Here is a 26556-nt window from a genome sequence, read left to right on the forward strand (position 1 = left end):
AGACTTTACTAGGTCTCAGCTACATATATCACATTTCAAAAAAGGCATTTAAGACCATTTGTGAGCCCTGAAGCCAAAATCAACCATGAGTAGGCATGTATAGCTCAACTAAGAATACAATACTTTAAATGAAAAAAAGTAGACAGAAGGATGCCAAAACTTCTTACTTCCAGGAGGAATATTTGAGAAATTATACTGTCCACTAACTTCACATGATAAAAAAAAAAAAATCTCAGTTATTGATCATTTGTTATTTTACGATGAATGAATATTTAAAACTGATTTTAGTGTTCACCAACCTGCCTTGTTTGCTTTCTGTTATCCAGTTATCTTTGACAAGGAACCTAAGATAGGCTACAATTTTTCTTAATTTCATAAACAAGCACAATACCACATTGAATCCTGTAATTAAAACATGAGAAAATTTTTTAAAATGAAGAACATATTTTTCGTAATTAATACTAAAAATGGACAAAGGTCTTTACAAAGACAGATAACATTTGATCAGTTTTTACATTTAATAAGTAGCCTTATTAAAAGCAATTGACAGTAAACTCTTAAACTATATACACAGTTGTAATCTGCAGCTGTGACAGTTATGAATAACAGGAATTTGACCTTGTAGTTCATTGGTGCAATGCTCCGATGCTATGTGGAAAAGTTGCACAAGAAGCTTTTTCTCTGTATATAATGATTATTGCAGATTTATGAGCCGTGCTTCCACTATGCATAACTGGCTTACTTCTGTGAAGCTCACAAGGAGTGCAGACTTCCATAGGGCCCAGAGTGGGCACAGGGAGAGGGAAGAGACCACAGTCCCACACACCACTAATTACTGAATTATTAAGCATGATTACCATCCTTCTCTCTTCAAAGAAATCAACTGAAGGGAAAGAAGAGCATCTCTATACTTGCTTTTCAACCCCTGAGTTCATATCGCACCCTGTAAGAAAACTGGACCATAGCATGAACACTTGAAATTGGAAAGAACTAGATCTGGGGTAAACTGGATGATTTCTGTTACATCAGGCAGTCACTGAGCTCACACTTTTATTTCCTTTCAGCTCTCTAAGCTTTTACTCATATAGCCAGGGGTACAGTGATCAATAAAATAGTATGTAAACTGCTCTCTACTGTATGTGAGAATAAGTACCACACTCACTACCTTAGAAATCATAAAACTCTGCTTGCTTGCAGTCACCTTCCAATACTCCATACTTTCTTTGGAAGAATATAACTAGACTGATCGCTGTCTTTATTAAAAAAGCATGTGAGTCAAACATAACTGGTTATTCCTGGAAGTGACCATGGGATTGCTTCATATTTTGCACAAGTAATTCCTTAGCTCCTACTTGGATGCAGCCTCATAAACACGAGTAAATGATTAAGACTACTTGTTTCTCACGGAAAAAAATGCAGATTGTGCAAATTCAGCTGTGAATTCCCTTTAAAAAAACAAAACAAAACAACAACCAAAAAAAAGCAAATAACCAAACCAAACCCAAACAAAAAACCTCACATGCTACAGTTAAAAATCACTTATTACCTATGTATTAAAAATTATTACTTTTTAAATGTATGATGGTTAATACCTTACAGAAGCAGGAAAACTCTTTAAAACACCTATAAAAAAACAATGAGAGCTTTGTCACTGACAAATTGATCAAGCATGCTGCCAACTAGTAAGTTATAAAATAGTAGGCTTTGTTTTGACAAAGAGTGTCATGAATCCCTAGATCATAATATTTTTCAAGGCAACCCTAAAACAATATGTTTAAATGAAAAGGAACATTTTGCCCCATATTTCTTGACAGAATTGAAGACGGCAGCATGGCACGTCTGGTTGATTGTCTTCAAAATCTGGATGATTAGCAACTTTATTTCAGTTTGCTTGAAAGTGAGTAAAATTATGACCTAAGACTACCAAGCAGCTGTGAGAAATTGCAAAATATGTGACAGTGGGACAAACGATTAGTCTTCAGCTTGAGCTCATAATAGGTGACATGATTGGATAGGTTACAGTAATTAAAGTGATGAAAAGTGCATATTCATCCCCTGTATGGCTCTCATTTGAGTTACACCCAACTGCTGCTGTTGTAGTGAATGAGGCTACATATCCTCTTGGCCTTCAATTACCCCACAGGCATCTCCTGCCAGTGCTGGTAAGGGCCCTGCTGCTGCTCCCAACCAGACAAGACCTATCATTGCTGCTGCTGCAAATAAAAGACAGAAGTCTCGAAGCATGATGCAGTTGGGTTTTCACTCCCAAAGATTAATACTCGAATTTATTGCCCACAATTTCTCCTTCCATGTTCTTAAGGTCTAAGAATATTTATGGTCTCTCCCCAGTGGGGATTTTTGATAGCAGTATAATTGCATAATGCCAGTATTATGGTTCCAACCCCTCCGTGCGGGTGTGGCCAGCGACCTGTGCCAGTACAAGTTAAACTGTTTCTTCTATCTGAAGTTTTCTTTCTGTCTGATTTTGCCTCGTGTTTCTGCTAAAGTAACGAATCGTTCTGTCATTGTGTACCCTCTTAGTCACTTGCTCAGAACTACTGTAAAAGTGGAAATGTTATTTTACTAACTCCTTCACTCCTGTGCACTCCCACACCTGGGCAGGGATGCTTCCAGTAAGCATGGGTGGAGGTTGCTAATGTGAGACTCACCAGAACCAAAGCTGGCTCTGAAGGACAGCCCAGTCCCACAACTTGTTAAAAATGGAGACCGTTTTTGCAGCAGTAGTTAGATGAATATCCAGAAGCTCAAATGAATGCTAGAGGTCAGCCCATCTCCAGCTGGTTTAATGGTGTGCAGACTTAAACAGAGGGTAGTGTTACACCGGTTGAAATGCTTTTGCTGTTCCATGGGCATGACCTTAGCCTTACAGTAGTATAAACACTGCACAGTATACCATGTCCATTAAATAAATATGCAAGTGTGTCTCAAGGAACTTGCCATGCCACAGCCTTGCAGCAGCACTGACTTTGCTATACCCTAACCATTTTTAACAAGGAGGGCTCATATCATATACAGATGTTGAATCGAGACACACCTCAGGCTTTTATTTTGTAGTATTTTCTGATTTTATTTTTTTTTAATAGAACCACCACACACACTGCTGGCAGATTGCAGTACCTGAATACACAGAGATCAGCAACCAGAGCATTTTGTTCTCAGCTTTATCCTGTAAATCCATCATACTATTTGCTTTGCACCAATGACAATGCAAAACCTGGCCCATGTATAAAGGCTGTTAGAAGGCTTCTCAATCTGCAAACTATTCTCCTGCTAAATTACGAGATTAACATGCCTTTCAATGTCTAGAATTGTTCTTTTGCTTCATAATTTGTAACCTCAGGTCCTCTCTAATTCATTGTGCCTTCCAATTCCTCCTCTTTCTTTTACTGGGTCAGCAAAGAAAGTCCTTACAGCTTATGAAACAGGAACTTTCTTGTCAGCTGCACAAAAGCAAGACTTCTGCGGTAAGATGAAGTTTAAACCTCTTTGTATAAATAAGGGGTTTTGTCTTTTTTTTTTTCTAGAACATGCATGAAACAAGATTCTTTTGAACAAAAGTATGTGTACAGTGTCAAGCTTGCAAGATAAGCTTAGGTAAACTCTTCAATGTGTTTTTCCTTCCTCTTCTGCCCCAGACAAACTACCAGCTCAATATCACACAAAGCACACAAGGATTCTCAGAATATAACAGTATGTAACAAGTATAGGTAAGAATGTAAATTCATCAAGCTTTTGACTGTACAGGCCTACAAATGAAACCTAGGTATGTCCCCATCATACTGACCAACCACCTTCTAAAATGTTTTGAGCTGACTTTGTTCTGACATCTTCTCTTGCTGTTCATCCTGAGGCAAATAGACATACATGGAGTAAAAACATAGTTTCTCATTTGCAGGTGGCTGTGCAGTAAAGGTATCCATATAATGAATACTAGATGAAGTACATTGTCTAGTTGTAGGTGACTCAGTTAAATACATTTGCATTAAACACATGAAATACTCCTAATCCATATACTTGGAAAACTAACTGTACAAGGGCACATGCTCATGCTCAAAAGTAGCCTGTCTACGTCCTTGGGTGAATCCTGTCTCTTCCAAATTAAGTCAGTGACCAAAATCAGCTGCATTAAGCTGTCAGAAGTGGTCTGCCAGGGAGTTTTCATGTTGTGAAGCTTCCATTGTGTGACATCCTCACAAGTTATTAGTCAGGCTCAATGTATGCCTTCTTCCTGAATAAATCTTCTGACTTGGCTCCAAGTCCTTGCCTTTAAAACTGTATTTATCTAAAAGCTGCTTTTAATTCTCCTCCTTACAAAAGGAAATTTGGAAAAGTACACATGAGCAAATGTAGCAACGTGACAGGGATTATACAAGTCCTCAAATAACAGCTTTGAGAGCTACAGACTACTCCATTCATCTTAATGATTATTTAATTTTGGAAGCTGACAGTAAGTTCCTTGCCTACAGCATATTCCAAACTGACAAGGAGAGGGCATGGTAAAGTAATGTGAATTTAATATAAAAATAAATAATATAGAAGCTACTGCACTGATTGCGTTATTCATTATCCTACTGCAGTCAATAGGAAAGCAGTACTCCAACACCTACTGCAGAGTTTCCACCTGAGCATTATACACATTTGCAACGGGAAACACGTGGCCTTGGACAAGCAGCCAGCTCCTGCTGAGCCCAGTGGTGAGAAGATTGCAAAGGCAGCCTGCCTGCCCTTCCTTCCACCAGTGCTCTCCTGTACACTAAACTGCTTCACCAGTCATGAAAGGAAAACAAATACTGCTCCCAGATACTTTACAGCTCCAGTCTCAAGGGCATGACTTATCATTTTGCTACAAATCGTTGTAACAAAAATAACTGTAGAGGGAAGTATTCTCTATCTGTCCCAGAGGGCACTGCAAAGCCTCCAACGCCCAGAAGGAGAAAGCTTCCTTTCCCAGTCTCAGCCAACCCACCTTCCTCCTCCTTATGAGCTTCCTAAAGGCGTGTGACAGCCAAAACCCCTTCTGGCTTTGCTGCTAACTTGCTTGTACTAATTACCAACCACCTAAGTTTCACTGAGTACTCATCTCTAGCAACATTATCTGCAAGCAGAGGTTTTTGCATATTAACTTGCCCAAGATTGCCAGACCCAGTGTATTGCACCGTTGCCTCCGTGAGGTTACTCGAGATTGACTTGCAGGACTTTTCTGCCAACATTTTTGACAACCCTTAACAAACAGAACTAAAACCTGCCCCTATTATTAAAGAATATATTCTAAATCTCAGCTGATGACATGCAAATCAGTACAATTCCCAGTGCCAAACTGTGTATGACTGACTGGTCTTGATTGCCCACTGAGATTGATACAAATCTATAACCTATTCCTATAACCACAATATTTTCACCAACTCTGTGTTCTTTTTAAATCCAGTCTTGAAACACTGTGGCAGAGTTTGACTTTCTCATCCTTTCCCCTCCATAATCATCCACATTTGTATGAATTCCTTCCTGACAATCTGTAAGACAAATAGAGGAACAGGCTACTTTTATTCACATGGACGTACACCTCTTTGAAGCCTTCACAGTCTTGAATTGAGTGACCCATCACAACCTCTTTTAGCCGGAAGGTTGGTGGCATTTGCTGACAAGGTCCGGTGAGGATTTACCAGAGTGCTAAACTGCTGCAGCAACAATCTCTCTCTTTGATTTACACCACATCTAACGTCTTAGTCTAGATTTCAAACTCTCCTTTGCAAAGAAGGGGTAAGTCTCAAGTACTAAAAACCTGTGTTAAATGCATATAGCAAGAATATAATGCACCGGGTACATGATGAAAAATATGTCTGATCACATATGGTGTCTGAAAAATTAAAAACCAGACATTAAAACTTTCAAAACAAGAGCTCAATTAGAATAAAGGTTTACTAAACTTGACTCCTAAAATATAACAAAATCTTACAATTATCAGTTGTCTCTAGGACATGCAAGTTTTTTACACACTTCAGTTTAGCACAGCAGCATAGTATTTCTGACCCGCCAGCGATGAGAACCCATCAGCCTCTGCACAGTCAGAGGGGCTACGTTGAATTCTCCGGCACACTTTTAAAAGGCCAACCGCTGGGGCCTGTTTAATGTGAGTCTCCTGAGGCTGCTGGCACTGCAGCCACTTCCTTGCCATGCACCTGCGCCCCTCCCCGTGCCACAGGTCTTCTCCAGAGCGGGGCAGCTGAGCTCGTCCCACCAGGACAGAGCTGCCCGCAGCATCCTTTAAAAGATCCAGAATAAATTCAGCCCTGAAGTTTAGCTCACAGAAGCTGCTCTCACACGTTGAACACGCGTTGCAGCCCTGCGTGGAGATACCGCCCCAGGAGGCGGGTGTAGGCGCGGGGAGCCCCAGCACGATCCCGGCTCTGCCGCAGGGCCCGGAGCTCCCGTCGGCCCCCCTCGTGTCTCCACCGCGCCCCTTCTCCCTGTGGCAGCGGTAGCATCGCCAGGGAATCAGCCTGCACGCATAATCCTGCCTGCTTAAAAATATATATTTGTATGTAAGTGTCCATAAGCGATGCTTGGGGCTGCGAGGGTTTGTGGAACCCCTCCCCCCAACCGTGTGGACACCCCCTCCCCTTCCCCCCCAGCCCCGGTGCAGCCGTGGGTGGGAGAAGCAGCACCCGGGGAACGGAGTAGAAGGGAGGGGAGAGGGGCCGAGCCTGCCCCTCGGTCCACAGCAGGAGGAGGAGATACCCTGCGCTGCAGCCCAATGGGAATAGTGGCGCTTCCCTTTCTCCCGCTTCCTTTCTCCACCCCCAGCTCGGGGCTGGGGAGGCGGGAGGCGGGAGGCGGCGGTGCTGCAGCCCAGCCACCGGCGGGGCGCGGGGCAGCGGGAGCCCCGCTCGGCCCCTTTTCTACCGCCGCAGAAATACCTGCGGGGGACAAGGATGCTGGGGGGCAGCTGCCCCTCTCTGCGGGAGCCGCCCCGGGCAGGAGGAGGAGAGGAAGAGAAAGGAGCAGGAGGGAAGTGGGGAAGTTGCGCCTTGCGCGCCCCGCCGAGAGCCAGAGCCATGGGCCCCGCCGGGGGGGCGCGGGCCGCCCCCTCGCTGCTGCTCTCGCTGCTGCTCGGAGCCTCGGCCCCGCTGTGGCTGCGGGCGGAGAAGCTGGGTGAGTGCGGGAAGCGGGCGGGGGGTCCGGCGTGCACGGCCCCGGGGGCAGCCCTGAGCCGGGACGAGCGGTGGGGTGATGAGAGGGGGTGTCCCCGTTCTCGCTTCGTTGCTTTGCGGGAGCGTAGCCTGAGCTGCTCTCGGGACTGTATATAGTTGACCTGGTTAAATCTTCGCCGGGTTTATTCCCGCATCTGAGTAGCTGCGAGATTAAAGTGTTAACCGGCCTTACGGTAAATGTATACCACGGCTTTCGTGATCTCTCATTAATTAGGACTCTTTCGTTTTGAAGTCAAATGAGTGGAGGAAAAGTCTCTGGCAAGTTGCAGGCGGGAAGCGGGCAGCGGCTCCGGCCGGTCCCGCGGCCACCCGGGGGCAGGCTCCGGCCGCGCCTCGGCAGCCCCGGCGGGCGACTCGGGAACGGCGGCCACGCTTGGCGACCGGCAGCACCTCCGCTGCCCCAGAGCAGGGGTTGGCAGCCACTGTCCCACAGCTGCGTCCAGGCAAGTCCGCTCTCCCTCTGCGTCGCTGAGAGGGAGAAATGTCCTTACTTGTGCCGGGACAAAGTTTCGTGCGAATCTCAAGAGGGGGGATGTTGCAAGACCTTTTGCGATACTGCAATTTGCTAAAATTAGGGCCCAGGTAATATTCTTTATCCTGTGTTTCTATGCGGCTCACGGTTAAGCTTCCTGTGTAAATTACAAGCGCAGCTGACCTCCTGCTGAGGAGCTGCAACCTTTTGGCTATAGCATTGCATGGCCTGATGCATCTTTTTGAAAAGTGTCCACCAGCAACTGGTAAAATACTTAACACTGGGAATTAAGCATCATAATGAGTTTGACAACACATGCAGGCAAATATCCCCATATTAATGTTCCAACTTGGCTGCAGGTTCCACAAGCCAAGTGCTGTGCATTAGCATTGCATCCAGGCAGTGGTACAAAGTACTTTGTTTGGCTGATTTATGCCTGTTTTTCCCATAACTTCCTATTAATGGAGCTTTCATACAGATCTCCACAGAAGGGAGAACTTGGTATGAGTTGTGTCGCCTTTCCACTTGCCAGCTACATGCCAGCTTTGCTATTCTGTCCTCAATATGTTTCCTCATTTTGAGACTCCAACTTGATATGCTCCAGGAAACACAGATGTAGCAAATTAAAGTATGTCCTCAGTCCCCTCTTTTCATCAGTGTTTTGGAGGTTATTTTTGTTAATTCCCTTTTTCACAAGGTTTGTCTCGTGTGTGATGACATAAAGGAGAAAGTAACTTGGAGAGTCAGTTAGAAATAGTAAGTTGGCTGGGATTTTGGGGGAGGGAGGTTAATGCAGATAGTGATGCTCAGCAGTAAGTATGAATCCCACTCCTAAATTAATTAGTAAAAGCACTTCTGTAGTATTCATGTTAAAAATGTTTCTGCTATCAAGCCAACAACATGGAAATACAAGTAATAGTTCACCTGGTTCTCTTTGGACCAAGCTTGGATTTACAAGATGGTCTGTCCAGTGTCCAGAAAGCAGAAGAGATTTTTGACTCTTGTCTTTCCTTTCTCCTTAGGGGGCAGTTATTCTTTTTGTTTATTTCCATTACTCTATGGAAATACCCACTTAGGGGCTAAGTGTTCTGAAGTCACACCAGTGGTGGAGATAAGAATAAGTGGATACAAACTTCCTGCTACACAAGCTTCTTGACTTGATGTAGAAGTTGTAATGTAGCACGAGAAGTGCCAGAGTGAACCAGGCTCAAGTTTCAGCTAATTCTGTATCTTGTCACCACTGGTGTCTCCCACCAGCTGGTTCAAAGATGTGCTGGTTTAAATATATTGATTTTTAAATACCCATTTTTAGAAGTAAAGTAGTACATTTTTCTGGCTGCTTATGAGTTGGCTGCACAACCTACTTTTTTTCATGACCAGCTTACCTTCCTCTTCAGTTATTCCTGGGAGATGCTACAGAACAAGGATGAAACTGCTGTTACAGCTTCTGTTCACTTACTTAAGTTTTAAACTAAGGAAAGGTCCCTTTTTTCACTATGGCTTAGTTACTTCATAGCATGGCTTGTATCTGAGTGTGACTGGGCAGAGCTCAGGTGGCAGCTCTTTTGCTGCTCTTGAGCATGTTGTGTGTTGTCCAAGGACATCTATGAAACATGGAATTTTGTTGTTCATAGAATAATGATAGAAAGGGCTGAGCATTTAGGGAACTGATTTTAATTAAAACATGTTTATAGGCTTAGTAGGTCTCACCTGGGGACACATCAAATCTGACTGTCCATGAGTAATAAATAGCTTTGGGATTTATAATGAAAGGTTCTTATTTTCCATTTTTATTGTGCCGTATGCTGATCTTAACTTCTCTTGTGGTTTCAATTGCCAGTTCTTTGCTGACAACTACAAAATATAACTTGTTCCCCATCTGCCAACCTCACCCAGCCATGCCTGACCTGATATCTCTTCTCACAATCTCCTTTCAGCTGTTCAAACCCGAGGCAGAAGGCAGGCAAACCTGGACACATTATCTTTGCCTTTCACCGATCCCTGTTTCATCCTCTGGTCACATTGAGCAAGACCTTGAACCATGTAATTGTGGGCAGCAGAAATCAGAATTGAATCAGAGTCTTTCTTCTCAGGAGTTTTGAGTTATGTTCTATTACATTTCTGGCCAGCAGGACTTAAAACTGACTTGAGGGTTGGCTGTTTGTAGGAAGATATAAAAGGAATGGGGATTTTGCTCTACTTTTAAGCCACTACTCTTGCTGTAACTCATTTATTTTTGCTTCATATGAAGTGCAGCAATGAAACAAGTTCATGTGGGATTTGCAGATCAGCATCCAAACATGAACTTTGCTTGCAGTATTTGTCAGTCTGCTCACTGTTATGCCCAATGACCAGTTGGAAGAGTTGATGAGCATTAGACTTTTAAATATGTTGAAGCAAGGCTGCTGTTTAGTGTGCCAACAGCATATGCAGTAATTATGAGAGATTATGCCTGTTCTCAGGGGCTCATGCAAAACCCATACCAAAGAATATTGGTATGATGATGCTGATCCACTCTGAATGCCCGTTTCCAGCAGTTTGAAATGCAGATATAGATGTGTCTTTCTTGTATCTCCCCCCCTCCCCACCCCAGTTTCTGAATATAAGTGATTGGTAAATGTTCAGTTTGTTTGCATTTTGTCCTTATGTCTGCTTCCTTCCTTGGCTTCATCTCTCCTGCCTTGTGAATGCTGACTAGAATCACTAAAGAGGGAGGCAACAGTTTTCCGGTTGCAGTTCATAAGCAAGGCGTGTGCCCACCACATGAACACTGCAATGTTTTCAGTCGAACAAGCTTTGCTATAAATAACTCTAAGCTCTTTATATGTATTTCTCTTTAGGTTATCAGGGGATGTGCTTCAAATGAAATCAGAGACAGGGAGGCCACTGAGAGTCTTATTGATACTGGAGGGGGAAAAAAATGCCTTGGGAAAGTTCTTACCTGCACATGCAAGTAAGATGCATGGCTGTTGAATCATATTTAATGCAAACCATTTGTTGATTTGCATATTCAAAACACATTCATTTATCTTTATCAAACCTGTGTCACCCTTAGTCCACTTGAGATACATGTGTAGCACAGTAAAAACTAATTTGAAAACCCGACTTGGAGGATGCTTGTGCTACTTAGAGATGCCTAAGTACCTTCTTAAAGCACTTCTTTAGACACCAAAGTAATGTAGTTTTGAAAGCCCATCTGAGCTAACATACCACACCAAGAAGTGTGGTCCTAAGTGTCGGCAGGCACTGAAGGCTTCAGTATAGACATTGCTGTAGTTTGGGGCCAGCTGTATCATATCAGATGCTCTCCTGTGGTATGTATTCATCAACACATGGGTTTGCACCATCTGCTAAGAACAAAACAAGCCAGACAAAATCAAAATAAAATTCTTCTGACTGGGTTCAGTGGAATGGTGTTCACTCCCAACTATCTGCAATAAAAAATGTTAATAGCAATGCATAAGAATTAGCACACAACTTCCCCAAAAGGTTTAATTAGTGTTACAACTGGGAGTAGGAAACTTCAAACTGGGACAATCTAATAGTGGTGTTTAAATAAAAAAGGATAGTGGTTAGACTAGTTTTAAGAGTATACAGATATCTTCATTTTTGCTTTCAGAATAAATTATGAACTAATTAAAGTGATTTTTGTCTGTGAAAATTATGTGAGTACTAAAGCCACATTTTTGAGGTTGGCTGGATGCTTGCACATAGAGAGGCTGCCAGTAGTTATGGTTGGGATTGTTGATCCGGTATAATTAAGCCCGGGAGCTGAGAGTATTATGAGGAGGAAACATTCTGGTCTTTCATTCTGTCTCTCCCTGTCTCTTTTGACAGAGACAGGACTTCCCTCTCAGGAGTTTCCTTACAAGATGTGAAGGTCTAGTGTGGTGGTGGTGGGACTTTCTCATCCTCCATGAGCAGGATTTCCAGTCCCAGTGCAACCTTACTTATTTCTGTTCCCTTGTGGGATGGGGTTTCTGTCTCATGGCAGCAGCTACCTGTGCAGCAGCTCCATGCTACTCTTTCACATAGACAGAGGAAAGGAGGAGTGAGCCCAGGCCCTGCTTTCTTTGTGCATCTCCCGAGATCTTCAATAAAGGTGTTTTCAAGTGCCGTGAAGAGGGGCAGGAGAATAAATGGGTAGAGCAGAGCAGAACAAAGTGAGAAACCCAAACCCAAGGCCTACTACAAGACCAGGATCTTAGTTTTGATAGTTAGCATTACACATTGATGTACAGCAGCACATCAAGCTGATCCTGTAATTATGATAATGTTCATCAGGAATTTGGTAAAGATCTAAAACGTTGTTTCTTTCCTCAACTGCTGCAGAAACCTTGTTTCCATCACAGCTTTAATCTGTGATGTTCAAGTTTCTGGCACCACCACTCCAAATTGTTCAACAATATTGGATTTCAGTCTAATGCTTTGACATTGAAATCATGTTGATGTCATCTTCCAGATGTTCATGTCTACTGAATAAAAATTGTGTTTGTTTTATTTCAAATTACAAAAACACATGGGGAGTTCTGGATGTGATCCCTTATACTATACAAAGGCCTGTATGTCCTGTTAGAAATCAAACAAGATTTTTCTTCGTGGTGTAGTAGGAGAGACCTCAAAACACTGGAAACATAGGTGGATTTCTTTGCTTATCTGAACAGAATGGCTTTGTTACATGCCTGAGCCTTGTTGTTGCAGCTGTAGTGACTGCACAAAAGGCAGGCATGCGGCTTCTGCCTGAAACTACTTGTGTTTTGCTATGGTGCCACACCAGGTCTGTGTTGCTGGGTTGCTTTGACCTAATAGTCAGCTGTGCTTCGTTTGTAAAATGAGCTCATAATAGAAAAAGTCCATTTTGTCCTCCAGATATGAGTAAATGTATTTCAATCTGTAAAATAAATTCAAGCATCCCAGGTGTCCTTGTCCACTGGGAGGCTTTGACAGCATGGTCCATGGCTAACACCAGAGCTGTTGCCCTCCCTGTTGTCTTAGCTTGCTCTCAAAGCCAAGGGTTTGTATTATCCCATGTTTCTTGTGTTAGCACAATACAGGGTGATTGAAGTTGAAATGCCTGGGAGCTACAGAGCTGGAGGCTTTAAAAAAGAATTTCAGTAGATAAACTATAATATTAAGTATTGTACCACATGCAAGGAGCACTTGGTGGTCATAGCATTTTGAGACCCAAGAAGGAGTCAGCACTTGCTAATCTATTAGCATTTTGGCACAGATAGAAGAGGCATAGTTAAACTCATGGTCCTTAAAATGGGTATCTGAGAACATGCTGATTTTCAACAGTGCTAATGCTTGTGTTTTGACAATGAATCTGCTATTTTTTAGATGAAATTCATCCCCTGTGTTCATCTGGGGGAAAGCAAAATAATATTGTATCAAGATAAATTGAGCAGTTACATTGAGGTATTCGCTCTTGAGATGAATTAAAAACTTCAGACGTTTCTGCTGTACCCTGTTTCAAAACTTGAGAATGTGATTGTTTGATACTCCTGCTAATCAAAAAATCCAGTCAAATAGAGTGAAATTATGGAGTTTCAGTGTAAGTGGTGTATGCAGGATGGCATGCACTATTTTTTAAAATCTATTTGCAAATACCTAATGCAGTCTCATTAACTTGTCACAGAAGACACAGAAATGGAGCTATGGATCATAGACAGCACCACAACCAACACTATAGTAATGGTGTGGCTGCTTTCCTTCTTTTAATACTTCAAATATTTGTCACAGCAACCATATGTAACCATTGTGAACCAGAGTGATGGCAGAAATTCCCAGTTTACGGGGTCCCTGAGCCTACCTTTCTGGTTAATGTCTTGGTGATGAGTATTGGGCAGGTTGGCTGCATGAGAACACTGGAAAAAGGCATCTCTTGTGTTCAGTGCTGCAGGTCAGAAGTCTGATGTAGCTCTTCGGCTGCATCTTGGTTAATTTTTCTTTCATTTCTACTGGAGTTTTAAGGAGCAACTTGTTAGATTGCAAGAGCCAAGTAGCTAGTTGCCTAGAAGTTGGGTTGACTGAGTCAAAAGGCAAACCAGAAAATTGTGTCTTGCCGATAAATGGCAATTATTGTTTCCCTCATAAGCCACTTAATTTTTTTCTTGAGATATTTGTTAATTCGTACCTTGGGGATAATAGAGGTCTGTATAACTTGCTTTGAGAAGAGTGGTGTGTTTCCTGTTGTCCTTTCTTGCTAACAGATCACATATTCCACCTAGGCATACAGACAAAAAAAAGTGAATGCGTGGTTTTTCAGGTAAGCTGGGATGAGTTTGATTTCAAGAAAAAAAGACCACTCTTTGTCATTGGTTACTGTCAGTCTTGCTTGACTTGTATCACACTAACAAGGGAGTTACATATTAAAAAATAAGAGGAGTGATTTCATTCTATCATGTTCAGCCATTTCCTCTTACCCAGATTAAAGCTGTTTTGAAATCTTGCCTTCCCACCTGCTACTGTAACTGGAACAGCTCTGCTTCAGCCTCTCCTTACCCTGGTGTCTCTGAATTTCCTGTCCCTGTGGGTTTGTCAGTCCTTAGCACTACTGTGAATATGCCTATTCCTGTGCAACCCAATATTCGAGTCTGGCCCTGAGTTTGCAGCATATGTTTCCCACACAGTCCAAATTTGGTGCAATATACTGTAAGTTAATCTCCAGTAAAGCATAGTGAAGAGAAAAACCTGGGAAGAAAACAGATGGAGAAAGTAGAGCAAACAATTTGCATATATATATGTCTCTCAGTTAAGATTAGCATTTCCTACTTCGCCTGAAAGGCCCTTAATAAAAATCCAACTGCATGTTTGCCCCACATCAGCAGAGTCTGAGGAGCTGCCCTACTGGCCCAGTGTCCCCCCACCCCAGGGAGAGCCCAGCATGGGGTGGGAGGGGGCTCCAGCTCCCAGTGTGGCTCTACATCCCTGCCACATTGCTGGGATGCTGTGGGCAGAAGGGTAGGAAAAACTCTCTGTGGGATATTTATTCCCCTTAGCCTTTATAGCACAGGAAACCTATGTAGGGTCCTGAGTTACTCTACATGGGTGACTGGTGGAGGAGCATGACCATCTTCCTGTTTATTTACAGTCCTTCAAGGTTCTATCTGAGCATGCAGCTACAAGTGCTTGGGAATTAATTGCTTGGTGCCTTCTCTGTATTTGAGGTGTGGAATGTGGACATGTATCTTAGTGCGCAGGTATTTATTTTAAAACAAAAAATCAACTTTCCTTTTGCAGAAAGGGGACTCTGCACTAAAGATTCCTCTGACTTTTCCATACATGTGTAGCTCCACTATCATCTGTTTCCAGAAACACACTGACCGACAAAATGTTGAAGTGGTCAATCACAACAGTACACTGTCTCCATAAAAGAAAAGCGTTGGCAACTATTAAATGCAGCTATGCAGGAAATAAATAAATAAACTGAAAATCACAAATCTCTTTTGTTGCAGCACTGCAGCAGTTAAAAAGGCATAGAAGTTTTCTCACACCCACAAGCTCGATAGTGCTGTATTTAGAGTGGTGAAAAGCAAATTCCAGTGCTGAAGCTTGCTTCTCTGGAGGACTACATTTGGGTATACTGCCTAAGTCCTGGAAGCAGTGACTAAACCATACTTATTTTTGACATGTACTCCAGTACTGTCTGTCTTTCACAGATTGTGATGGAACCAGATAGTGATCCTGAAAAGCAAAGCCAAACCTAGTTTGCTACTATTTGTGTATTTAATAGAAGGAAAGCAAGAAAACTGTATGATGCTATTTACATTTTTGTGTAAACCTTGTACCTTACGTGTTGCAGGATCTTGTTCTTTACAGAATGCAGCAACTTCTTAATCCTGTGTTCTTATAAATAATTCATGGGAAAGGGACTACCAGGCTGTAGCTGCCAGTTCTCTTCTTTTGGCAACTGTGATTTCTACAGGAATCTGAATTGTCTTGTCACTGAGGTCTCATGCATAAATGTAGCCAGGTAGTGTTAGGTTGCATCCTGACTAAAGTCCCTGAGATGTATATGCAGCTGAGATGGTTGTTTTCCAGAAAGTTATTCAATTAAGCAGCAAAATGGATTGAGTCTTTATGGATACAGTGAAACTGGAAGAATTTCAGTGTGTCATTTCTGGCTTGCTTTTGACATTTTAGCAGCTAAATAAATAACATCTCAGATCTTACTAAGCTTTTGTCTTTGCAAATTTCTGCAAAGGAGAAAGGCTTCTGGGGTAGTAAATGCTGCCCAGGTTTGTTGTGGTAATCCTGCAAAGCCACTGCCATGTAGGTCATGTGCCTGCAATTGCTAAAAAAACTCTTCAACTTCAAAAAACCCGAATTTGGATGTAAGCTGCTCTGCTAGATAAGACACTTGGAATGGTTGTCAGGGACTTTTTTCTGTACTTGATGATGGTGATCAAAGTGGTTACCAAAATAACTTGCATATTTGAAGTGAAGCATCTCTTGCGGTTGGCTGCAGGGGACACCCTGAGAAAAGCAGGCACCCAGCTACAGCCTGACTGGCAGGGGGGTGGGAATCTGTGATCTGTGGAACCACTGCGGAACCAATTGGAGATCATTTGCTGCTTTCTCTTTCCTACTTTAAGAGGGACATTACAGTAAATAATGTCTGTGAAGAGGAGAGAAAAACACATTGTGGTTTGTTTGACCTCCTTCTCCTTTTGCATCCCTTTGAAGTTGGTAAGTAAATAACTTGGGCAACGAAATCAGCACTCCACAATGTTCCTTTGTTTCTTCTGCTGCTTTACCTTCCCTTCCTGCTCTCAGCCCTCCTCCCAGCCACTGCTTGATTAGCTTGGGCAGCAAAATGGGTATCCTGAGGAACTGCTGCAGAACAAAATTAGACTGTTTCCTGGGAACCTAATGGAGTCAAGCAAATGAAAATGTAATTCAAAGAAAAACTTTGCACAGTGTTTATTTTTCCTGCAAAGTGGGAAACTTCCTCCCTGGAGAAAATCCTAATGCTAATTTAAAGGCCATAAAAGGCTGCGGTCATTTTTTTTTTCAAATGGTTACAGATTTGCCTTTATTTTCAGTGGTTTCTTTCAGTATTTGAAGATAGTTTCTGCTGTATTCACAGAACATCGTGACCAGTGTAAGGCTGGACTGCTGGGGGGGAAAGAAAAGAAAGGGCTGCTGTGGATCTGTATACTTCTGCAGATGCAGGGCTCAGCCAGCTGCTCAGCTGGTGTAAATGGCATCTGCCCTGAAATTGGTGGCTTCTGAAATCCCCAAATGCGTGGCCACCTCCATCCCTGCTGTCCCTCATGACACCTGCAGGTCTGGGCCTCAGTGCCGCTCGAGAGAATGACTGGGGGTGCTCACCTGCCCAGTGATGCCTCAGGCCTGTGATGTTGCCCTTTGGTTTTGTTACCTGCTTGGGCTCACTGCCAGGAGAAACACAGAGGTCTGACAGCTTCATCAGCTGTTCTCTGGAGAAGTGACAGGTTTAGGTCATGGTTGTATGGTGATCTCTCTCTTACATTATACTGGCACAGTAAAGAGCTGATGCTCTTGACCCAGGTTTGGCAGTAGAGAGATTAGAGATGAACCACGTAACTCTGGGTTTTACTCTATCACCTCAGAAAGCAGTGAAGGTACAAACCTGTTTGTGTTTGCAGTGTGCCTGATTCTGTTAGTGATGGATGTTAGAGTAGCTGTATGAAAACCTGATGTTATCAGACCACACAAATTAATCTGGATGGCATCTGGCAAAATATCTTGGTTTTTTCACCTGGTCTTTTCTCCTAGCAGGGAGGGCACAGGTATGATGGGGAAGGGTTGATTTCTTTCTTAGATAATTTTCTTACGCATAACTCAAATCTTCTTTCAAACACAAGCCCAGAATTCCTTCCTGACTCAGTTATTACTGTATCTTTTAATAAGCTGGAGTTATTACATCAGGGAGAGCAATGTGGAAGACAAAACTAATCTCGTTTCTCCTCATGGGGCTTCTCATCAGAGCTCACAAAGCCGTACCCTTGACTCAGTGGCATTCTCTTCACTTTAGCTGTATCTATTTGCAGCGGTGGCACTTCAGAAAACACTGATTTCTGGCTGAACCCAGAATTTAGGTATGCAAACTTAGTTTCCTGCTCTCTCCTCTAAGGAGAAGTGGGAAGGAAGGACAGGTCAGCAGCCCCCTGCAGGCTCTCCTCCCTAGGCTCCATGCAGGGTAACGGGAGCACACCTTGTCTTGAGAACCAGCATGAAGGTGGGCATGCAAAGGGATGTCAGACTGGGAGAGGAGACAGAGAGGGAAATAAGGTTGCTTTGGGTGTCTTTCTCCCAGTGGGAAGAGATCGGCAGCCAAGGGGCAGCAGGAGTCTGTAGGCAGAGAGGCTGAGAGAGGAACGCTGGGTACCCAACAGGGTAGAAGAGGTCAGGGAGCCGCTGGCTGTGTGTTTGAGCACGCCTAGGTATAACACGTATTTAGCACTGGAGTGAGTCCAAGTCAGTTATTAATTACTCCGTGAGGGTAAATCAGAAGGATGAAAAAGGCAGCTGTTTGCTGCCAGGATACTGTAGCAATGCTTCTGAAAGCGCACTTTGATACCATGCTGTGTAACTATTTTGTAGTTGGCGGCATAAATACGTTTGGTGAAAGGTGCAGCCCATGGAAACTTTTTATAGCAGCTATGGGAAAATCTGTAGCCTTTTCCCTAACTTGGGGGCAATGTGCTTGGATAAAGGCACTGCGCGTATCCATTTGTGCATGTGAACAGGAGGTGAGAAAGCCCAGGGAGCAGTGGAGTGAGAAGTTAGGGCTCAGCTTGTGCACTGGGCTTGGGAAACAATGGGAGGAGACGGCCTAGCCAGGTGATTTTGGGTGGCACGAGGGTACCTGAAGGAACCAGGTCTATCATTGCTGCTTCTGGGACCACCACTGTTTTCCTGAAGCCACGGTATCTGTCAGGAGCCATGTGCAGGGCAGCTCATGGTGTGGGGTTGAGCTTGTTTTGGGGCATCAGTTTCACCACCTACATCCTTGCTGGGCAGGTTAGATCCCTTCTGCCTATGAGCCAGCAGCTGTGGCTAGACCCAGCTCAGATGCAGCTGCTCATAGGTACTCCTTCACCTTGTCCTTCATGTATCCACAGTGCATGTGTCTGAGGATGGAAAATGGTGCTACCTGCCAGCCACCTGATACCTCCTCCTGCCTTCTCCGCAGGGACATGCACTGGTACGGCAGGAAGTGTCAGTCATGGTTCTCACTTCTTGGGAAGTTATTTCCATTGTCTGCCATAGGAGACTATTTTTATCTGTGGTAAACAGCCTTAATTCCAGCGCTGTGTGATCTTTGGTGCAACCTGCGCATAGGCCAACAGGCAGGAGCCCACAATCCAGAAACCACGATCTTGATCTTGTTTCAAATGCCCATGGGAATCCATTTTACAAAGCATGTTTGATGTGCTTTTAGTAACTCCTGGTGCTGAGGAGAGGTTTTATTAAATCTAAGCATGTTTAGACTTTCTGGCTGCTGAATACCTTGTGCTCAAATATTTTGCTTTGCTCTGGTCCAGTGAGAAGTGATAAAACCTGGATGTCTGAGGCAAGGCTGCCAGCTTCTTGCCAAATGGGGTGATAAAAGCAGTTCTGAGAAGTAATGTTAAGTGAAAATGTAATGTTAGCAAGGAATCCTGTGTCAAAATGACTGGTCGAATACATGTATTTCCAGCCAGAAGAGCAGTGCCTGTAGAAAAGTGTGACATCAGGTATTCAAACCATGTTTTTCATAAGGACTATCCATAGTGGTTTAAACTCAATGCATTTGAAGTTTTGGCAATGCATTTGTACTGAAAATTAAAATTTCACGTGGAAAATAATGATAAGAACAAAACTAATGGTCATACTGTTCTCATTTATCATCTGAAAATGTGAACAGACATACATTTTTAATTCCTTACAATTTGCCTCCATGTCTGAGCTCTTGGTTATACAGTGGGGTTAAATTTGTAAAGTTTTTTGTCGATCTAGTTATAAAATCTTTAATCATTCAAATAACTAATTTGTTAATGTGAGGTTGATGAGGCACTGGCACAGGTTGCCCAGAGAAGTTGTGGCTGCCCCATCCGTGGCACTGTTCAAGGCCAGGCTGGATGAGGCTTTGAGCCACCTGGTCTAGTGTGGGGTGTCCCTGCCCGTGGCAGGGGGGCTGGAGCTGGATGATCTTTAAAGGTCCTTGCCAACCCTAACTATTCTATGACTCTATGAAATCTTTCTTTGAATGAATTATCAGACCATGAGTTTTATTCTATCTTCCCTTTACACCTTCAGACTCCTTCCGTAGGGTGCATTTTCCAGCAAACTTCACATTGTCTCATTTTTTGGACATTTTTTCAGTTCTTGTGGTGCACAGTCTTTTGTCATGACCATTTCCTTTGAGGCATGCAGGCAGGCAGACAGGACAAGAGGCAGCAAGCGATGTTGCAGGTGTAGGATGATGCTGTGCCTCACTGTCGTCATCTGGAGTGTCTGAATGACCACGTTCCACTAGTGAAAAGTCAAAAAATAGCATCTGTGTTTTCTTCTCTCAAAAGATGTTCTGGTGTTAATAGGTTCCAACACTGATTCAGGGCAGGGTTTTAGAAAAGGAGTTTCCTTGGGAACATGACCTCATGTAACCTCGACAGCGGAGGATGGCAGGCTGAGGTCTCTGGGGCACAGTTTTGCCAGTTTACTTTCTGCAGAAGGATAATGCTGTGTGACCTGGACAGTTGTGAGGGTCCTGCCATGATAGCGATGTCTTTTTTTGAGGAGTGTTTTGTACCACAAAGGATCCTTGGGTTTGTACTGAGGTGACAGAGGTCAGAGTACAGCCCAGCAAGATGAAGGCAATGTGAACACTAAACTTTTCATTTTAAAGAGTTCATCCCCATGACATTTGGTTGTGGTTGTGTAACTTTTCCCTTTGTTTTCCCTTTCCTTTTCCAATAAAGATAAGGTGCAAAGTAAGCTCCAGTTACTTTATTTTCATCAGCCCAGCTAAAGTAAATACATACAGTTAGAAACATGCAGCTTAATTAAAGGTCATGAGCAGGTTTTTTTCACTGCATGGTAGCTGGCTACACAGGCAGCAAGGTTGTCCTGTGCTGTGCTGGAAGCAATCTGGTTTTACACTGCCTGGACCTCTGTGACCCCTCCTGGATTCAGAAGGTAGATAGCTCATATACTATATTGCTCCTTATATTCTTATTCCTGCTGCAGAAAGTTTCTATTAAAAGATGATTTGCTCAGGAGGCCAGTTTGCCTTTCATCTTGAGTATTTTTCCTATGCATTCTGAAATCAATACATTGGATAAAAGGCTGGAACAACAGATGTTTTTTAAAGCATGTGAACAAAGAGATCTGAAAAAATGTATTTAATATGGTTTATGGTGATATGATTTTGAATCTATGTCTCCTGTTCACCTCTATTCCAAGCTTGAACCTGCAACAAAATTAAATAGCAGGCAGCAAAGCTAGTAATAATGCTTAAGCTTCAAAATAAATGCTGTTGTTTTTGAAAAAGTGTTTGAGTCAGATGAAATGACAGTGTAATTATCTAGTAGCAAGTCAAAGTTCGATAACTTGGAGCTTATCTTTGCACAGCATGCCACTTTTCCCCCAACCACCAGTGTGGCACATTTCATTATCAACACTTCATTTCTAGTTGTTCATTTTTAAATAATCTTATCAAACCTTAACTTTGTTTTGTAGTGATTGTGGAAGGAAATTCAGATAGTAATTAAAATGCACCGACCAAAACGGTTTAACCAAAATATCCCCCAAAGTAAAATTTTGGGTAGTTAAAGTGAACATTGTGAATTCCCAGCTCTGCAGGATTCTTAATTTTATTAACACTTCCAGGACCAGCTTCAGTTTTGCATGGATAAGGGATAACAGTATACAAGACTCCTATCTAAAGAGTGCCTGTGCCCTAACTGAGTGAAAACAGGATTGCTGGTTATATGCACATGCACATGGCACTAATTCCACTGTTATAATAGTTTCCATTATTTGGAAGGTTCAGCAAAATTAAATAGCTTAATCTTTAATATATATATTATAATTTACTAGCACACTTTTAAATAGCTCAATAAAAATTCCTTCCTTTAGTGGTCAAGGTCTCTTATCTGATACCTGCTTCCTTCACCTCCTTGGATGCTTCCTGTTTTCTGTGTCAGTCTCCACATCCCCCCATGTATTTCCATGCACCTTTTCCTGTTGTCATATGTGCTGCTGCAGCTGCTCCTCAGGTGCCTCTCCACCAAGGGAAGGCTCCTACACAGTGCCCCCAAAACACACTTTGCAGGCACCTCTACTCACCTCTTGAGGAAGAAGGCAGTGTCACTTACATCTCCAGGTATACTACCATGGAGTAACCTACACACCGTTAGCAATACACATCCCACATTTGAAGCCCCTCTTGTGTCTTTGCTTTGTCCCCTGCACTTTTTCTGTTGCGCCAGTGACACAAGAAATACAACAGGAAAGCAAGATGAGTCAGGTCTGGGATAGTACATAGTTAAGTTGTGTTTGTGTTTTCGTGTATGATTCAGTTACCCTCTCTCTGATGGCTCTTTCTATGAAAATAAAATGCAGAATGATAATTGGGATAAATCTGTTTAAGGAAGAATCCTCTCTATTACACGTGGAAGTGCATCATCAGGGTTTCAGTAGGGTTTGGCTGTAAAAGAGAAAGCCAGAGAGACTGTGTTTGTATGGGACTGTCAAATACATCTTAGTTCATGAGTGTTTCCAACCCTCCTTTCTACTGCTTTACAAGAGAAATAGACTGTGTTTATTTTAGTTATTTATGTTCCAATAGCAGCTGAGTTGGAGTATTAAAAAATACATTTTTAAAAGGTGGAAGCACACAGGAGACACCATCATGTGACCAGTATTTTCTTACACTATTTTTTATAGAGGAATAAGTTTTTTTCTCTTCCTTGTTTCATATCCTGCTGCAGGGGATGGATGTGGGCACATGGTGATGTATCAAGACAGCGGGACCCTGGCATCAAAGAACTATCCTGGGACATATCCAAACTACACTCTTTGTGAAAAGAAAATCCAAGTGCCTCCAGGAAAACGACTGATCTTAAAAATTGGAGACTTGGATATTGAATCACAGAAATGTGAATCCAGCTACCTTACCATCCAGAGCTCTTCAACATTGCATGGTATGTAAAAGATAAGATAGTGGTCGGTACATGAACTGTTATATGTGTGACTAAAAGCCAGCTCAGCAGAATTCAAGGAATGTCAGCCTTTTTCCTTTCCTCCTCCTTTTCATATTCAAGTGTGTTCTCAGTATGGGAGGCCATTGCCCCTCATACCTGGTGTTGTGCTGCCATGCTGCACTGCCGAGGTGCCACAGGGGCTTGTGCCCAGCTGTGGCGTATCCACCCGAGAGCTCTGCTCTCAGGCCTGCAGAGCTCTGCTGTCACAGCTTTGGTACAGCAAACAGGTGGATCTGTATCAGCTGTTTCCTTCTTGAGTAGGGGAAGAGGTAGCTCATGAACTAGGCAGAGACAAGATGGGAAGCTGGAGTCCACGCTCCTGCATGTCTCTATTTCCTAGTTCAGGGCTCAGAGGGGAGATAACCTTTGTTGTTGCTAGCTATTAGTTACTGATAACTTTTGCTGATGTACAGGCTTTAATACTTGCATATTAAATGCACACAGCTGATCTGCACTCCTGTAAGAGATTCGCACAGGAAGATAAGTCGGTAATCTGCTATAGCTGTGCTCTTAAAACAATCATAATGACAACAGGATCTTACCCAGGGAGAACCTGGGGCCTTCCTCAAAGTGGTTTTCCCAGCCAGTTGTTGCTGAAACTTTTGATCTGCTCTTTCTGGAAGAGTCAAACTGATTTTCAAGTCAGTGTGCCATTTTTCAGAAGTCCAATTAAAATTCAAGGCTGCAAGGAATTCCACAGTGCAGGAATAAACTCATGAATACACAGCTCATAAAATTTTGCCTTCTGGGAGTAAGTGATAGCCCTTCAGCCAGCTGAGGCTGAATGTGCTGTATGGGACTTATCAAACAGAGTGGATTCAAAGGGAAGAGACAGTGAAGAGATGAACGACACAGAACCTCTGCAGGTTAGCTCAGAAAAGTGAGTGTTTTCCCTAAGATGAGGACTCATAAGATGTCTTAGTAGTAAGGACAAATGATTACCTTTCATTCATGAGCATGATAGTCCTATTACTCATCCCATAAGATAAGATCAAATGAGGTATTAAAGCCTTGCTCCCAAACCAAGGTAAAGGTAATTATTGTTCTCACGGGGGAGGTATTACATTTTGAAAGAGCTTCACTAAGAGTGGGCAGTGACGTGTTGATATCTAAGCCTTGCACAGAGCTTGATTTGAGGAATAAGGAGCATCTCTGTTAGTGTGTGCTGTGATTTTTTTTGTGTTGCTTACTTCATTCTTTACTGTGAGGTTGGTGAAACACTGGAACAGGTTGCCCAGAGAGGTTGTAGATGCCCCGTCCCTGGCAATGTTCAAGGCCAGGCTGGATGGGGCTTTGAGCAGCCTGGTCTAATGGAAGGTGTCCCTGCCAATGGCAGGGGAGTTGGAACTGGATGATCTTTAGAGTCCCTTCCAACACAAACCATTCATTCTATGATTAATTTCAGAACTGTAAATAATGAGTTGTGTTCGCCTAAAGTAGTCTGTTTGTACTTGGCAGTAAGAGATAGTCTAGTATTGCATTATCATATCTTTGAACAGCTTTTATTGATGCTATCTTGACATTTCTAATCAAAGGCTAAACAAGGATAAATAAATATATTGTTTTCTGAAGTGAAAAATAAAGCTTACATGTTGATTGAAATTCTGGCTCCTTACACATCAGCCTGAAGACATCTTCACATAGTTCAGTCCTGCAGATACTCAGCCTGAAAGCACAGAATACCTGTGTATTATGCAATCAAATCCATATAATGAATTTCTTTAAAGTATTCCCACACCCATTTTCAGACCTGATTGGCAATGTCTGATGCATGCAGATTATAATTTGCATTCTCAGTAACGAACTGCACAATTAGCAGATTTTGCTCATATCTGATTAAACAAGTTTTATGGCTTAGGCAGACATACCATCTGTAATGGGTTTTGTGGTCTGCAGCTCACTGTAGACTTTCCCACTAGAATACCTACAGAATCTCTTCAGGTAAACCCATCCAAGACAACATGTGGAAATAGTGCAATATGCATACAATCGTGATATCACTTACATTTTAAAAGACACAGAGAAACTCTGATCTCATATATGAATTTCAGTTGTTTCAACAGTTTTGCTATAGCTCTGGGTTTTACTATGCATTTATGTAAGGAAAAGAAGATGCGTAAGTAAGCACTGCTAAGTTTATTCAGGCTGTTTAGTGTCCTTTTATAGCTGCTTCTGAGCCCAGATCTCCCCTTCAAAACCCTCCCATCTACAGGCAGGTCAACATCTTCCCTTTGGCCAAGAATATACTGACCTTTGCCATCAAAATTCTTTCATAGGATGGTGGAGAGTTGAAAAGATTTTGCAGGCCTTGAAAACATATGAGCAATAAAAACTTGCATCTTTGCATGTTTTCTGTATTTGACCTGGGTTTAAAAAGGAAACCTAAAAAGCTAAGTATGAAAGCTGGCAGTGTGAATGTTACTCTTATTTCAAATTAGCCAAGAAGCCTTTGCTCTTTATTTAATACGTTTGCAATTATAAGACAATAAGGTCCAAAGGGAAATATGTTTTAAATACCATGCCAAACTCTTCACTTCTATAGAAGACAACAGAGTGAATGTCAGTACACTTACAAACATCTGTTGAAGAGTGTATCTGAAGCTTGGTCAGAGGCAAAACACTAGATTATGTGTGTAAATATAATATTAGTGTAAACAAGTTTTCAGATGACAAAATATTGTTTTCCTTCCAGTTTTCTCATGTTTCACATGTTGTCTTTACATTTAACTCTGATTCCTTTATCATTATGACCTTCTACTGGGATTCATGTAGTACAGCACAAGTAACTTAATTTGTGGTTGGTGTATTAAGTTCCGTGAAGTAAGGGAAAGCTGTTGTATACGAATGAATGGATTAATTGATTTATGTTAGCCATAACATTGATTTCTTCACTTTTGTAGGTCAGTGACTACAGATTAGACCACTTGCATGAAAGTTTTATTAAAATCCAGGGCATTCATCAGATTTTGTAGGCTGAGTATTACAAACATAATTCCATCCTAGCAAAGCATGTAGCATTGCTCTGTATGCAGATCTACTGAAGCCTCCCTACTCAACTGGGACACACATGTGACACTACAGTTCTCACCTTTGATAGTTCTCGGCTTTGATGGACCTGTGAAAGCAGCCATTGCATTTAGATTTCTCCAACATTGCAATCAAAAGATGGTCATTAACTAATCTTTATGAAGAAAAGTTCTGAAACTAGAAAATTCTGAAACTGGAGACTTAAAGTGGCTGAACACTATATCTCTGTGTTATTACTCTGCAGACTGTTTTCCTCAGTGTTCACTGAAGAAATGAAACTGTAGCAAGCCTTTTCTTTCAGATGGTATCCAGGCAGATGTGAAAATATTAATCACCAGTCAGCAAAGGTAGTCTAATGTCAGTTTTGGTGAAACTGAGTCACCTTTGTCTGACAATCCTTTAAATGTTAGCAGAGCTTGGCACATGTTATCTCTAAGAGAAATAAATAGATGATCATGTTCTATTTCAAAGGTATAGCTTTGCACTCAATGAAAATACAGAGTTGCTTGTCGCACTAAAGTAATCTAGAATGAAAATTTAATATGAAGCATGATCTCATGCTGTAGACAAGGTGCAACCTTTACTGAAATGC

At 42.4% G+C, this 26556-nt stretch overlaps 1 protein-coding gene across 1 annotated transcript in view; it reads left to right on the plus strand.

The window, feature by feature from the left end:
- Nucleotides 1-6844: 6844 nt before the first annotated feature.
- The window catches only part of DCBLD1 (discoidin, CUB and LCCL domain containing 1), a 47093-nt gene continuing 27381 nt past the window's right edge, over nt 6845-26556 (plus strand). Inside the window, exons 1-2 of the mRNA XM_031053999.2 lie at nt 6845-7170; nt 22665-22877. Coding sequence (XP_030909859.2) covers nt 6951-7170; nt 22665-22877 — 433 coding nt within the window. The 5' untranslated portion in view covers nt 6845-6950. The remainder of the gene's footprint in view (nt 7171-22664; nt 22878-26556) is intronic.

The sequence above is a fragment of the Melopsittacus undulatus genome, chromosome 3 (genome assembly GCF_012275295.1).
Source record: "Melopsittacus undulatus isolate bMelUnd1 chromosome 3, bMelUnd1.mat.Z, whole genome shotgun sequence".
NCBI lineage: Eukaryota > Metazoa > Chordata > Aves > Psittaciformes > Psittaculidae > Melopsittacus > Melopsittacus undulatus.